The sequence below is a fragment of the Terrapene carolina genome, unplaced genomic scaffold (assembly GCF_002925995.2).
Source record: "Terrapene carolina triunguis isolate 2854851 unplaced genomic scaffold, T_m_triunguis-2.0 Scaffold103, whole genome shotgun sequence".
NCBI lineage: Eukaryota > Metazoa > Chordata > Testudines > Emydidae > Terrapene > Terrapene triunguis.
The window spans coordinates 2,924,144-2,939,147 of NW_020664454.1; the positions used below are offsets into that span (position 1 = coordinate 2,924,144).

General features: G+C 48.0%; 1 protein-coding gene across 1 annotated transcript; it reads left to right on the forward strand.

Moving 5' to 3' along the window:
• Positions 1-709: 709 nt before the first annotated feature.
• Positions 710-15,004, forward strand: LOC113406535 (low-density lipoprotein receptor class A domain-containing protein 1-like). The gene is made up of 6 exons (XM_026651806.1): positions 710-730; positions 1,143-1,197; positions 11,788-11,928; positions 12,534-12,671; positions 13,391-13,519; positions 14,859-15,004. The coding sequence occupies exons 1-6, from the start codon at positions 710-712 to the stop codon at positions 15,002-15,004; spliced, it is 630 nt and encodes a 209-aa protein (XP_026507591.1).

Consider the following 15,004-nt stretch of genomic DNA (forward strand, 5'->3'; position numbering starts at 1 on the left):
AAAGATGAAAAATGGACTCAGACGGGCAAGGTTAGAAGGATGGGCTTTTCCAAAGTGCCCCCGGGCCTCTCTGCTCCCACGGCAGGCAGTGGGAGCTCTACACACACTTCAGCGGGAGCAGAGTCAGGCCGGTGACAAGCACTTCCAGAAAGCCTACGCCAACGCTCTGTGGCAGTTACCTAGTGTGGCTGCAGCCACAGTAACTTCTAGTGTGTTTGTTAACACAGTGACAATCAGCGTTCTGGCTGGGGCCAGCTAATGCTATTGCAGACAGACCGCCGCCTTTCCTGCAGTTCTGCCAAAGCGCCTCCCGCCCTGCCAGCCCAGCTCCAAGTGCAGCTTTAGTTGTGCTGAGCTGTGTGGTGTTTGCTAATGTGTCCACTAGGGACCAGGCTATGACCACCCAACTCTCTCTCACTTCCGCCCAGAGCCAGAGAAAAGGCTGATGCTGCCTCTCCTGCCATCCATCAGGCCCTGTATCATATGAGTATGACTTTAGATTAGAATGACTCTTTCCTGTCTACCTCTGTTTCTCTTAGTAACCAGGTAACACAGCAGCAGTGCCCTTCATGGTGTAGACTCTCATTAAAACAGAACCATCTGAAAGAGACGATCTGCCTGCAAATGGCATGGCTGAACCCTGTACTGGAAAAAAATTCCAAGGCTTTTTCAACTCCTATTAAGTAAAACATTGTGGCTATACCTAAATATGAACAGAACTCATCCTCAGGTAATTTTATCCCCTTCGAAAAATGTAATGACTTTTTAAAGAATGCTGATATGCATTCAATTTGCCTGGCCTCTTTCCTGCTGGTTGCTGTACAATAGCTAGTTGTTTATACGTAAAAGTAATTCCACCAAAAGAAAAATATTTATCTTAAATGCTGAAATTGTATTAGCTTTTGCTTTACAAATGGGTGAATGAGATGCAAAGACGATCTAGCAACCATTTTGTTAATGAAATATCTTCCACATTTTAAGATAATTTCATCTTTCTTTTTATATAAAGGTAAGGAGATGTATAAAATGTATTTACATATAAAATGACACAGAAGCACCAGAAAAATGTAACTAACGTTATTTGAAATTACCTGTAAACATTGCTTCTTTTAAGCTATGTATTTTATTTCTCTTATTTATAGAGAAGTTTTGGTGGAATCTTATTTGACTCAACAAAGTCCTCCTCTGAAGAAAGAGGTAATTAATAAAGTATAATTGAGTGGCTTGGTAAAGAAAGTGGAAAGCAATAGATACATTCTTCTTATCCACATAATATAAAATACAAGCAATGTTTTACAGTTTCTTGGGTGGCTTTTCTTTTATTAATGAATATAAAACTGATGGGTATAAGCTGCCTTTTGCTGGTAGGGAAATGGCATGCTATTTGGTACCTAGTACTGAATGCAACATCTTGTAGCAACGGAATCTTTTTGTGAAGGAAGAGATCATGAAGAATGTCTAAACGCCCTGCAAGTTCTTCATGTGTTTCAAAAAAACAATCTCCTATACTCATCGGGGTGACATCTGCATTGCCAACTTCAGCAATTGTTGTTTATTGTCCATTTAAAAATAAAAATGTGAAAATAATAAAATTCAGTAGGAAATATTTGCAAGTCAGGAAGCAATGGCACTTTATTGCTATCTTTCTCACAGCGGTAGCATTGGTTGCAATCATTATACTTAATGTTTGTAAACACTTTTGTGTCATAAACACACATTCTATTTTCACATGCTCATGATTTTCTGAAATGTTTGCCTTTGGAGATGAACGGTTCCCTGTACAAAGGTGAATTGTGTGTCTTTCAAATGGGGCCAAAATCTCAGCAGCAGTGGGCCAAAGACCATGCTTTCATTCATGTTTGTACACCACTGAGCACAGCTGGCACTTGACAAATTGCTAATGAAATGCAAACACTGTGTTAATGCAACATTACGATTTTGCAGATAACATTCAAGGTCAGGGGGGAAAAAAAGGTGGAACATACAACTTAATTCTATTCCTTTGGACTGATGCATTATGATAGTCTTTAATTATGTGACTACATACTATTTCTCAAACAACATACTGAAATCGGGTCTTTTCCCCCAATTACTTTAGAAACGTGTGATTCTATGGAAATGTGATGCTGAATTTGTAGACATAATACGGACGTATAAGGAAACAGAGTTAAGGGTTTGTGTTCAGCTTTAACTTTCACATTTCCTGACTTTTGGGGACTTAACTGTGTAACCTTAAAGTTGTAAAAATGCAGTTTGATCATTTCATTTCCTAGGTTTTGCTCTGTTTTTTCTTTTTTTTTTTTTAATGATCTATTACAACTCCAACTCTCTAATTCTTTTCTCTGGAAATATAAGTAGTCATTGTGAGGGTCTATTCTGTAACAATTTCTCATTAGTATTAGCTGTGTCTCTATAGCAGAATGTAACATACTAGTGGTGAGAGGAAGGACACTCCGAGCATGGGGTTGCGTCCCTGACTATCTTGACTAATAACCATTGAAGGACCTATCTTCCATGAATGTATCTAATTCTTTTTTGAACCCGGTATACTTTTGGCCTTCACAACATCCCCTGGCAACAAGTTCCACAGGTTGACTATGGCCTGGTCTACACTAGGCTTTTATGTCGAATTTAGCGCCGTTATATCGAATTAACCCTGCACCCGTCCACACCACGAAGCCATTTAGTTCGACATAGAGCCCTCCTTAAATCGATTTCTGTAATCCTCCACAACGAGAGGAGTAGCGCTAAATTCGAAATGGCCATATCGAATTAGGCTAGGTGTGGATGGAAATCGACGGTAATAGCTCCGGGAGCTATCCCACAGTGCACCACTCTGTTGACGCTCTGGACAGCAGTCCGAGCTCGGATGCTCTGACCAGCCACACCCCGGGAAAATTTGAATTCCTTTTCCTGTCTGGGCAGTTTGAAGCGCAGTTTCTGTTTGGACACCGTGGCGAGCTCAGCAGCAGTGGCAGCAGTGGCAACGATGCAGAGCTCTCCAGCAGAGATGGCCGTGCAATCCAATAGAAAGAGGGCCCCAGCATGGACGGATCGGGAAGTCTTGGATCTCATCGCTGTGTGGGGAGATGAGTCCGTGCTTTCCGAGCTGCGCTCCAAAAGACGGAATGCAAAGATCTATGAGAAGATCTCTAAAGCCATGGCAGAGAGAGGCTACAGCCGGGATGCAACGCAGTGCCGCGTGAAAATCAAGGAGCTGAGACAAGGCTACCAGAAGACCAAAGAGGCAAACGGACGCTCCGGATCCCAGCCTCACACATCCCGTTTCTACGAGGCACTGCATTCCATCCTAGGTGCGGCCGCCACCACTACCCCACCCCTGACCGTGGACTCTGAGGATGGGATATTGTCCGCGGCCGGTTCCTCAGCGGACGGGGAAGAGGAGGAAGGAGATGAGGAGGACGAGGCAGTAGACAGCGCTTACAACGCTGATTTGCCCGACAGCCAGGAGCTCTTCATCACCCTGACAGAGATCCCCTACCAACCCTCCCCAGCCGTTACCCCAGACACAGATTCAGGGGAAGGATCAAGCAGTAAGTGTTTTAAATATCCAAACATTTATTTACAACATAACTGGCATATTTAAAATATTAACAGTAGCTAAAGTGCTTTAAAACATGTAAACATTTATTTGCAACAAAACAGGAAGATTGAAAATATTAACAGTGGGTAAAGTGCTTAAAAACATGTAAACAGGAAAGTCAAACAAAAGGGGAATCAGTGCAAAGTGTATCATGATTACTCCGTCTTTGGGCGCCTCAATATATAGTCCGAACCATTTTAAAAAAATCTCACAATGTCCGCTTCATGATTATAGTGCCCAAAACCCTGCAGTCATTTGTCCCTCCAAGGGCACCTAAGCCAAGAACTGGTCAATGTAACCGGGGATCGAGGCGACATCCTCCGGGGAGAACTCCTCATACACCTCCTGCAGGTGTTTTTCAAGCCTCATCAGCAGGTTCCTGGGCAGGGACAGCTTATTAGGCCCCCCGTGGTAGGACACGTTTCCCTGCCACAACGCCAGCAGGTACTCCGGGATCATGGCCTTGCACAGCAGTGCAGCAAATGGCCCCGGTTTCTGCAGGCTGTCCCGGAGCATCTTCTCCTTCTGGCTCTCGGAGACCTTCAGGAGGGTGATGTCAGGCATGACTCCCTGCTGTGAATTAGGTAGGGGAAAGTTAGTATTGGGACTGCTTGCCCGTCCCTTTACAGAACTGCAACCGCCGGTTTACAGCCACGCGGTTTACAGCCGCGAGGGGCTGGGACAGGGCCAGAGTTCATGCTTGCAGGATTGCTGCCAGCAGAGACTCGCATTGCTTTCTATGTGAAAGGAGGCCAGTGCCACTCTTAAAGTTTTAAGCGGCCACAAGTCTACGGCTTACCATGTTTGCCATCTAGACAAAGTCCGGTGTCCTGCCCTGCTCCTCAGCTCGCCACAGCAAGACCGCAGGCACTGTAGGCGAGGGCCGAAAATTCGACCTTGTCCTCAGTGCGCGTGTGATAGGTGCTCTGCATGGTCTTGTTCACAGAGAAAGACTATGTTCTCTGTTCACAGATACATTGCTCTGTCTCAGGAATTCACTCCCTTTTTCCAATTCCCACAGCCACATCTGCCCAGAGGCTAGCGCACATTAGGAGGAGGAAGAAGAGGACACGGGAAGACATGTTTGCTGAACTAATGGAATGCTCCCGAGCACAGGCAGCCCAGCAGACACAGTGGAGGGAGAACTTGTCCCAAATGCACCGGGCAAACATTGAACGGGAGGAGAGGTGGCGACAGGAGGACAGGCAGGCTACTCAAACGCTGCTTGGACTAATGAGGGAGCAAACGGACACGCTCCGCCGCCTTGTGGATGTTCTGCAGGACCGGAGGCAGGAGGAGAGAGCCCCGCTGCAGTCTCTCTGTAACTGCCCTGCCCCGCCACCAAGTCCCATACCCCCCTCACCCAAAGTCCAAACACGGAGGGGTGGAAGGGGCCGGGAAAAATTTCACTCCACCCCTGCGGACTGCTCTACCACTAGAAGGCTCTCATTCCCCAAAATTTGAAAAGTCCTTTCCTACCCGCCTCACACAAGACCCCGTCCAAGTTTCACCCCCCCGTTCCATGTGCGGTTGTTAATAAAGAATACGTTTCTGTTCATTTCTGTTTCCATCCTCTTCTTTTGGAGGGGAGTCTGTCTGGAGGGGGGGGAAGGGCCTTGGTCATTGGACAGGACAGTCACCTTTAGCAGGGGGCAGGTGCAGCAGCAGGGCACATATACAGTGCAGTGACTAGTTATCCTGGTCAGTCTGGGAGGTGGTTTTCATGTTCTGTGTGGTGGGGGCGGTGGTGTTGCTCTGTGACTTGGTGGCGGGGGAGGGCAGTTACAGATCTTATGCAGCGGTCCTTACCCTGGATCACAGAGCCGCGCAGCAGGGGATCTGTAACCCTCCTCCCCCTGCAAGACAGTCACATAGCCGACACATACACGCAGTCCCGGCCAGGAGGGCTGGCAGGCTCCGTTGAAACAACCAGTCCACCATCGCGGAGCCTGTCATTCCTGGAGTTTAGAAGCATCATTTGCATCACAACCCTAAACCCGCTCCCCGCCACAGTCTGCGTCCCAGGTTTAAAACATTCCCGTGAAAACAGTAATAAAGACAACGGTGTCCATGAACAAAACAGAACAGATTTTATTTTTTGGGAAGGGGGTGAAGGGGGTATGTAATTGGAGAGGATAGTCGACGGCAACTGGGTAAAGAAACGGGGGCAAGTTCAGCTTCTGTGTCCACAAACTTAAAAGTCAATGGGTACCCTGCTCAGCCTTGAAACTGGCTTTCAAAGCCTCCCGGATGCACAGCGCGTCCCGCTGGGCTCTTCTAATCGCCCGGCTGTCTGGCTGGGCGTAATCAGCAGCCAGGCTATTTGCCTCAACCTCCCACCCCGCCATAAAGGTCTCCCCCTTGCTCTCACACAGATTGTGGAGCACACAGCAAGCTGCAATAACGATGGGGATATTGGTTTCGCTGAGATCACAGCGAGTGAGTAAGCTTCTCCATCTCCCCTTGAGACGGCCAAAAGCACACTCCACTACCATTCTGCACTTGCTCAGCCGGTAGTTGAACAGTTCTTTTTCTGTGTCCAGGGCGCCAGTATAGGGCTTCATGAGCCAGGGCATTAGCGGGTAGGCTGGGTCCCCGAGGATCACTGTAGGCATCTCCACATCCCCAACAGTTATCTTGTGGTCCGGGAAGTAAATACCTTCCTGCAGCCGTCTAAACAGACCAGAGTTCCTGAACACGCGAGCGTCATGAACCTTGCCCGGCCATCCGACGTAGATGTTTGTAAACCGTCCCCGATGGTCCACCAGTGCTTGCAGCACCATTGAAAAGTACCCCTTTCTATTGATGTACTGGCTGGCCTGGTGGCCCGGTCCCAGGATAGGGATGTGAGTCCCATCTATAGCCCCACCGCAGTTTGGGAATCCCATCGCAGCGAAGCCATCTATGATGGCCTGCGCGTTTCCCAGGGTCACTACCTTTGACAGCAGTACCTTGACGATTGCCTTGGCTACTTGCATGACAACAACCCCCACGGTAGATTTGCCCACGCCAAAGTGGTTCGCGACTGACCGGTAGCTGTCCGGCGTTGCAAGCTTCCAGAGGGCTATGGCCACTCGCTTCTGGACAGTCAGGGCTGCTCGCATGCGGGTGTCCTTGCGCTTCAGGGCAGGGGACAGCAACTCACAAAGTTCCAGGAAAGTCCCCTTCCGCATGCGAAAGTTTCGCAGCCACTGGGATTCATCCCAGACCTGAAGCACTATGCGGTCCCACCAGTCCGTGCTTGTTTCCCGGGCCCAGAATCGCCGTTCAACAAAATCCACATGCCCCATTGCAAACGTGATGTCCTCGGCGCTGGGTGTCGTGGTTTCTGACAGCTCTGTGCTACTCTCCGACTTCAGGCCCTCACTCCGCTGCCGTAGCCTCCTCGCCTGATTTCTCTGCATCTGCCTCTGGGAAAGGTGTATGATAAGGTGCGAGGCGTTGAGAACGGCCACAACTGCAGCGATGGTCGCAGCGGGATCCATGATCGCAGTGCTGTGGCGTCCGCGCTGTCACTGATCAAAAAGTGCGCGAACTGATTTCCCGCCGGCGCTTTCAGGGAGGGAGGCAGGGCGGTAGTGACTGACGGATGACGACAGTTACCCAAAAGCACCCTCGCCACAATTTTTTACCCAGAAGCCATTGGGGGCTCGACCCAGAATTCCACTGGGCAGCGGGGACTGCGGGAACTGTGGGATAGCTGCCCACAGTGCACTGCTTCCAATGTCGACGCTTTCCCTGGTAGTGTGGACTGACAAAGTCGAATTACTGTCCTTAGTGTAGACACACACGTTCGACTTTCTAATATCGATTGCACATATTCGATTTAACTAAAATCGAACTACTCTCGTAGTGTAGACATACCCTATGTGTTGTTTTGTTTAAACCAGCTGCCTATTAATTTAATTGGGTGACCCCTAGTTCTTATGTTATGTGAAGAGGTAAATAATACTTTTTCTCCATGCCATTCATAACTTTATAGACCTCTATCATATTCCCCTTTAGTTGTCTCTTTTCTAAACTGAACAGTCCCAGTTTTTTAATCTGTCCTCATATGGAAGTTGTTCCATACCACTAATCATTTTTTTGCTTCTCTGTATCTTTTCCAATTCTAACATATCTTTGTTGAGATGGGGCAGCCAGAACTGCACGCAGTATTTGTGATGTGGGGGTACCATGGATTTAGATAGTGGCATTATAATCTTTTCTATTTTATTATCTATCCCTTTCCTTAATGGTTCCTAATATTCTGTTAGATTTTTTGGTGGCTGCTGCACATTGAACAGAAGTTTTCAGAAAACTTCTATGATGACTCCAAGATCTCTTTCTTGAGTGGTAACAGCTCTAATTTAGACCTCATCTTTTTTATGTATGGTTGGGATTATGGTTTCCAATGTGCATTACTTTGCATTTATCAACATTGAACTTCATCTGCCATTTTGTTGCCCAGGCACCTAGTTTAGCGAGAGCCCTTTGTAACTCTTTGCAGTCAGCTTTGGACTTAACTATCTTGAGTAATTTTGTATTGCCTGAAAACTTTGCCACTTCACTATTTCCCCTTTGTCCAGATCATTTATGAATATGTTTAGGGTTACCATATCTGAACTTTCAAAAAAGAGGACACTCCGGGGGGGGGTCACCCCGCCCCCTAGCCACTCCCTCCCACTTCCTGCCCCCTGACAGCCCCCCCAAACTCCCGACCCATCCCCCCACTCGCTCCCTGTCCCCTGACTGCCCCCCTTCTCCAACTCCCCGGCCCCCTTACCATGCGGCTCGGCTTAGAGCAGGTGTCTGGCTCCGCGCCCCAAGAAGCGCCCCACTCCGCCCCGCCCGAGCGCTGCCGAGCGGCGTGCTGAGGCTGTGGAGGAGGGGGGAAGCAGGGGAGGGGCTCTGCCCGCCGTTGCCAGCCCCGCCGCCGCGTTCCCTCACAGGCACACAGCCCCGCCCCCCCAGTGCTGCCTGGCGGCGTGCTAAGGCTGCAGGGGATGGGGGGAGCCGGGAAGTGGCTTTGGCTGCCGAGGCCCCAATGCGAGCGGCGCTCGGCCGCCCTGTCAGCCGCTTTTCAGTCGATAAATAGCCGACCGGGGGGAAATGCCAGACATTTTTAGATTTTTAGAAATCCCCCCCGGACGGCTATTTAAAGAGCAAAAAGCCGGACATGTCCGGGGAAATGTGGACGTATGGTAGCCCTAAATATGTTGAACAGCAGTGGTCCCTGTACAGATCTTTGGGGCACTCTGCTATTTACCTCTTTCCATTGATTGGTGAGGCATGATTTACAGAAGCCCTTTACAGAAGCCATTTTGACTCTTCCCCAACATTTTGTATTCATTGATGTGTCTGATAATTCTGTTCTTTACTATCGTTTCAACGAATTTGTGAGGCTTACCGACCTGTAATTGCCAGGATCGCTTCTGGAGTCCTTTCTTAAAAATCAGCATTACATTAGCTGTCCTCCAGTTATCTGGTACAGAGGCTGATTTTAAGCATTGGGTTACCTACCACAGTTAGTGGTTCTGCGATTTCATATTTGAGTTCCTACAGAACTCTTGGGTGAATACCATCTGGTCCTGGTGACTTATTACTAGGGTCCTACCAAATTCACAGTCCATTTTGGTCAATTTCCTGGTGATAGGATTTTAAACCTCATAAATTTCATGATTTCAGCTATTTAAATCTGAAATTTCACAGTGTTGATTGGGGGGGTCACAAGGTTATTTGTAGGGGGGTTGTGGTACTGCTACCCTTACTTCTGCGCTGCTGCTGGTGGCGGTGCTGCCTTCAGAGCTGGGCAGCTGGAGAGCAGCAGGTGCTGGCTGGGAGCCCAACTCTGAAAGCAGAGCTGGCGCCAGCAGCAGTGAACAAGTAAGGATGGCATGGTATGGTATTGCCATCCTTACTTCTGCACTGCTGCTGGTGGGGCGCTGCCTTCAGACCTGAGCACCCGGCCAACAGCTGCCACTCTCCAGCCACTCAGTTCTGAAGGCAGCGCAGAAGTAAGGGTAGCAATACTGCGACCCCCTACAATAACCTTGCGACCCCCCCCTGCAACTTTTGCGTCAGGACCCCCAATTTGGGAAATGCTGGTCTCCCCGTGAAATCTGGTCTTTTGTGTGCTTTTACCCTTTACTATACAGATTTCACGGTCCATGACGCGTTTTTCATGGCTGTGAATTTGGTAGAGCGCTGCTTATTACTATTTAATGTAGCAGTTTGTTCTAAATCCGACTCTATTGACACCTCAATCTGGGACAGCTCCTCAGATTTGTCATCTAAAAAGTACATCTCAGGTGTGGGGATTTCCCTCACACCCTCTGCAGTGAAGACTGACACAAAGAATTCATTGACGTTGATGAGAGTTTTGCCACTCATTTAATGGGCCAGGATTTCTCCTGGGGACAGGGCCGGCTCTGGCATTTTGGCCGCCCCAAGCAAAAAAAAAAAAAAAAAATACGGGGCGGCCAGAACGGCAAAGCAAAAAAAAAAAAAACCTGTGGCGGGGCCGGAGCGCGGGTGCAGGGGGACCGGCTGGGGGGGGGTCCTGTTTCAACTTACTGTGTCACTGGTCTGCTGGCATTGACAGCATTACTAAGGAGTGTGCTGACAGAGAGAGAACACACAGACTAAATCCTTAACAGATTATGCTCAGAGATTTTTGAGATGTTAGAAACAGAGCTGAGGGGTAAAAAGACCTTGGTGAATGTTCATTTTAATTTTTAAACCTAAGTTTGCTCTGACTGAGTTCGAGTCCTTTTGTGTTCGTTTTGCTGCAAATATTCTAGTGAACAAGCTTAGTTAGCACAAGTCAGCTCTTTGGCGCATGGAGCATCTTTTTGTTCTGTGTCTGTGCAGCACATACCACAATGAGGTCCTGGTCCGTGTCGAGGGTTTCTAGGCAACACCACTATACAAATAATAAATAATAATGAGTAGTTATGAAACCAAATGTTAAGATCAGATGTTTACCGAAAGGACATTCTAAATCAGGGGTGGGCAAACTACGGCCCATGGGACATATCCAGCCCGCGGGACCGTCCTGCCCGGCCCCTGAGCTCCTGGCCCGGGACCCTAGCCCCCGGCACCTCCCCTGCTGTCTCCCCTCCCTCACAGCCTCAGCTCGCTCACCCTGCCGCCGGCACAATGCTTTGGGCGGCGAGGCTGTAAGCCCCTGGGGCAGTGCAGCTGCAGAGCCCGGCCTGACCCAGTGCTCTGTGCTGCGTGGTGGCGGCGTGGCCCAGCTCCAGCTAGGCGGCGCGGCTGTAGCACTGCCAGCCACCGGTGCTCCAGGCAGCGCGGTAAGGGGGCAAGGAGCAGGGGGGTTGGATAGAGGGCAGGGGAGTTCGGGCTGGTGGTCAGGGGGTGGGGGTGTGGATAGGGGGTGGGGGGGAATAGGGAGTTGAATGGGGCAGGGGTCTCGGGGGGCAGTCAGGAAGGAGGGAGGGTTGGATGGGGCGGTGGGGGGCAGTCAGGGGCAGGGGTTCCAGGGGCAGCCAGGGGACAGGGAGAAGGGGTGGTTGAATGGGGCAGGGGTCCCGGGGGGCTGTCAGGAATGAGAGGACAGGTTGGATGGGGTGGCGGAGGTCCAGGGGCAGTCAGGGGACAGGGAGCAGGGGTGTGTGGATGAGGCAGCGGCGGTCTGGGGGCAGTCAGGGGACAGGGAGTGGGGGTGTTTGGATGGGGCAGGGGTCCCAGAGGGGCCGTCAGGGAACAGGGGGGTTGGATGGGGCAGGAGTCCCCGGGGGGGACAGATAGGAGGTGGGGGCCGGGCCACGACCCCCTCCCTTAACAGGCCCTCCATACAATTTATGAAACCCATTGCGGCCCTGAGGCCAAAAAGTTTGCCCACCCCTGTTCTAAATAGTAACCAACAACAATGTGAATTCTCAATTTTAAATTATACTTGCCCGTATGTGCACTTTTGTTGCTCAGTGCCATAAGACAGCCAATCATGTAACAAAAATGATACCATGTGATCCATGAAACTAACCAATACAGCACATGTTTTGAATTTCAAATATTTCCAGTTCTTCTTTGCTCAAAAACTTTGAGAAAAACTTTGAAGAATGAATGAATGTGAGAATTTTGCAGTCTGCTTAAACTGCAGTTTACAATGTCCAACTCACTTTAACCCCCGCTCGTCACTTGTGAATCCTCTGACATTTAGTTCCCTTTTATTGTCACAGATCGCTGCCAGGAATGCAGTGCATGTTTAAGTTGTACTCGAAGATGCCTCTGTATCTCCATTATTGCGCTGCTTGCACTTGGCGTCGTAGGTGCTGTCATTGGTTTTGCCGTCACATTTGGACTCCCGCCACCCACTCCTGGTCAGTCTGTTATTTTTTTCTGTCTAAACAAGTTAGTTAATCTCCAAGCAAAGTGCTGCCATTTTTTCAATAAGTTAGACATAGAAGGTGCCACTTGAAACCTGGAGACAGGGGAGAGAAAGAGAAGGAGAGAGCTGAATTTGCTCCATTCCAAACTCTTGGTGACAAGCGCTACTTTGAACGTACACTTGTCCTTGGAGCTTTAATAGGATTCTTGTAACTCTCTAGTACTTAGTGTGGGTGGTGTAATCACATTTTAATACACTTAGGCCTCTAGTGTAGTAGAGCATGTTAGCAGGTAGGATCCATGTATAAATGGACCGTTGGTCAGTTCCAGGGTGGCAGCTGAATTCCTGAAATTCCTAATGTTTTTCTTCTGGTTAAAAACGTCTTTTTGGTCTTGTCCTTGTGCTCTTGGTGAATGTGGAAATGTCTGTTAGATCTGGTGACCAGAGAGCAATTGTGACAAATCAAGACAGGGGTGGGAGGTATTAGGCATCTAGATAAGACAAAGCCTCAAATATCAGGACTGTCCCTGTAAAATCTGATCACCCTAGTTAGATAAATCAGTATCTAAGCTCATTTATGTCCTGATTTCTTTTCAGTGAACCGTTTCTGTGTGACTTCAGGTAATCAGACTGGCTTTTTGTGTGATGACAGAGTGACTTGCCTTTCAGCCAGTCGGATCTGCAACAGAATCAGAGAGTGTGTTAATGGAGAGGATGAGCAGGAGAAATTATGTAGTAAGCTTTTTTTTTTTAAAAACATCTTCTCCCTGTGATGGTTTGTCCAGTCCTCCTGTGCATGCTCCTCACAACCCCTGGTTTCCTCATGTTCCTCCTTACTCAAAGCTTACTTTAGCACAGAATAACTGAATAGAACACTTCATAACCCAGCTGCTGAATGACCGGTTTGTTCAAGGCTGCACCAGGAGTCTGTGGAGAACCAGAAACAGAAGAATCCAGGTCCCTTGATTTGCACTTGTGAGCCTTAACCATGAGGCCTCCCTCCTCCTTTGATGAAGTTATTCACAATATGATTAAATGGCCCTATTGACAGAGCATCGTGTTAGCATGTGGAAGATCTGGTTTTGATTTATGGTTCAGTCAGCTACAGAACAGATGGTCTTGTTAATGTAGCGGACAGGGATCCAGAAGATCTGGGCTGTACACCTGGCTCTGCTGCAGACTTCCCATGACACTTTGGGCAAGTCACTTAAACGCTCAGTACCTCAGTTTCCCCATCTTTAAAAGGGGAATAAGCATATTTCCCTCCATCTACCAGGGGGGCCATGTAGTTTAATATTTTTCAAGTGCTTTGAGATCCTTGCATGGAAGGAGAACAGAGAATTGTAAAATAATATTAATAGCTAATAATCGGTTTCTCAGCCATTGTATTTATGTCCAACTGTTGTTGAGTGAAGTTAGAACATTTCACTATCTCCAGGTGTCTCATCTTGTAGATGATTTGCCCAGTAACCTGCCAGGATACTTGATCTTCCGCTGCAGCAACCCTGTGTACTGGATCTATGCTGATAAGAAGTGTAATGGCGCGAATGACTGTGGAGACTGTTCTGATGAAAAGGGGACCTGTAAGTCAGCCACTTCTTTTCACTGATGTAAACAATAGTTAAAGGGCTTGGTGTTTGTAAAGGATGGTGGACTGACAACCACAGAGACTGACATCCTCCTTTTACCCACAAGATAGATCAGGGGTTCTCAAACTTTTGTACTGGTGACACCTTTCACACAGCAAGCCTCTGAGTGCATTATACATTAAAAACACTTTTTTATGTATTTAACACCATTATAAATGCTGAAGGCAAAGCTGGGTTTGGGGTGGAGGCTGACAGCTTGCAACCCCCCATGTAATAACCTCACGATCCCATGAAGGGTCCCGAACCCCAGTTTAAGAACCCCTGAGATAGATAGAATGTGAGTAACAACAGTGCAGACTTCCTCATGTCATCCCACAAAGCTACTTCAACCTTGCCCTTCATTCAGGCTCTATGACCCGCTCAGTCCTTGATCTGTCTGCTGAGACTGTCAACAAGCATGCCAGATATTGTGGTTTTGTTATGTAGACATCTGTTCAATGGCCGTTGGATAGTCACCACCAATTTAATTTCACTTACGCTGCCAAGCAGACATCTGATGCTAATAACTCTTGATCACTAACAACTTGGGCCATATTCAGACTAACGACCTAGAGGTGAAAGGCTTCATAGCCCATTGCCAATCCCCTGAGCCATTCATTCTCTGGTGTACGCTTACTTTGGATTGATTTTGTCTCAAAGAATGACTGTAGCCAGCAGTGAAAATTCAAAACTAATGGCTGATTCTTATGAATGTTTACAGCAGCTTACTAAGTGCCAGTTGGAATTTAACACGCCTAAAAAAGTTCATATTTGAAAATTGAAGCTAAAGGTTGGGATTTTCAAAGCAGTCTAGGAAAAGTAGACACATCTTCCACTGAAATTAATGGAACTGTGTGTCTAAATCACCTAGACTGTTTCAAAAATCTCAGCCACAACATGCACACCTGAACTGATGCATATCAGCAGTTGCATCTAGAATAGCTAGTTTCAGATATACAGATAATGTATTACATTCAAGTAATGGCATTTGTGTGTCATGAATGTTAACTGGCTGCTCCTCTCACTGGTAGCTAACTGTCCCTGACTTCTGGAGATAGTACTGACTGAGGGACCCTTTTACATGGCAGGTTCGTGTACCCACCAGTATCTACTGCCTCTAAGAAATTAGGTGGCTGCTTAAGGTTAAATACTCTGGTGCTGGGTGAAAGCTATTCTTTCTTGTGCAGATCAATGTCTACTAGGTGAGAGTTCAGATCTGCCAACGTAAAGTCTAAAACGTAATGTCTAAGAAAAGCAGAAGAGCCAATGGTCCCTGTTTTCTTTTTCACCCTAGTGGCTAGCTGCCCTCCTTGTGGGACTCAGTGGTGGAGCTGCACATCGGTGTTTTTTGAGTATTGCACCTGCATTCCCAGGGCCCTCTGTGGAGACAGAATCCAGCACTGCTCAGACTGGTCTGATGAGTATGCCTGCAATAGATGA

Bases quoted from the DNA above. Each gene is read 5' to 3' on its own strand.
- LOC113406535 (XM_026651806.1), top strand. From the start codon at position 710: ATGAACAGAACTCATCCTCAG. The intron at 11,929-12,533 runs GTCAGTCTGTTA...ATTTCTTTTCAG, and splicing joins ACTCCCGCCACCCACTCCTG to TGAACCGTTTCTGTGTGACT. The intron at 13,520-14,858 runs GTAAGTCAGCCA...TTTTCACCCTAG, and splicing joins TTCTGATGAAAAGGGGACCT to TGGCTAGCTGCCCTCCTTGT.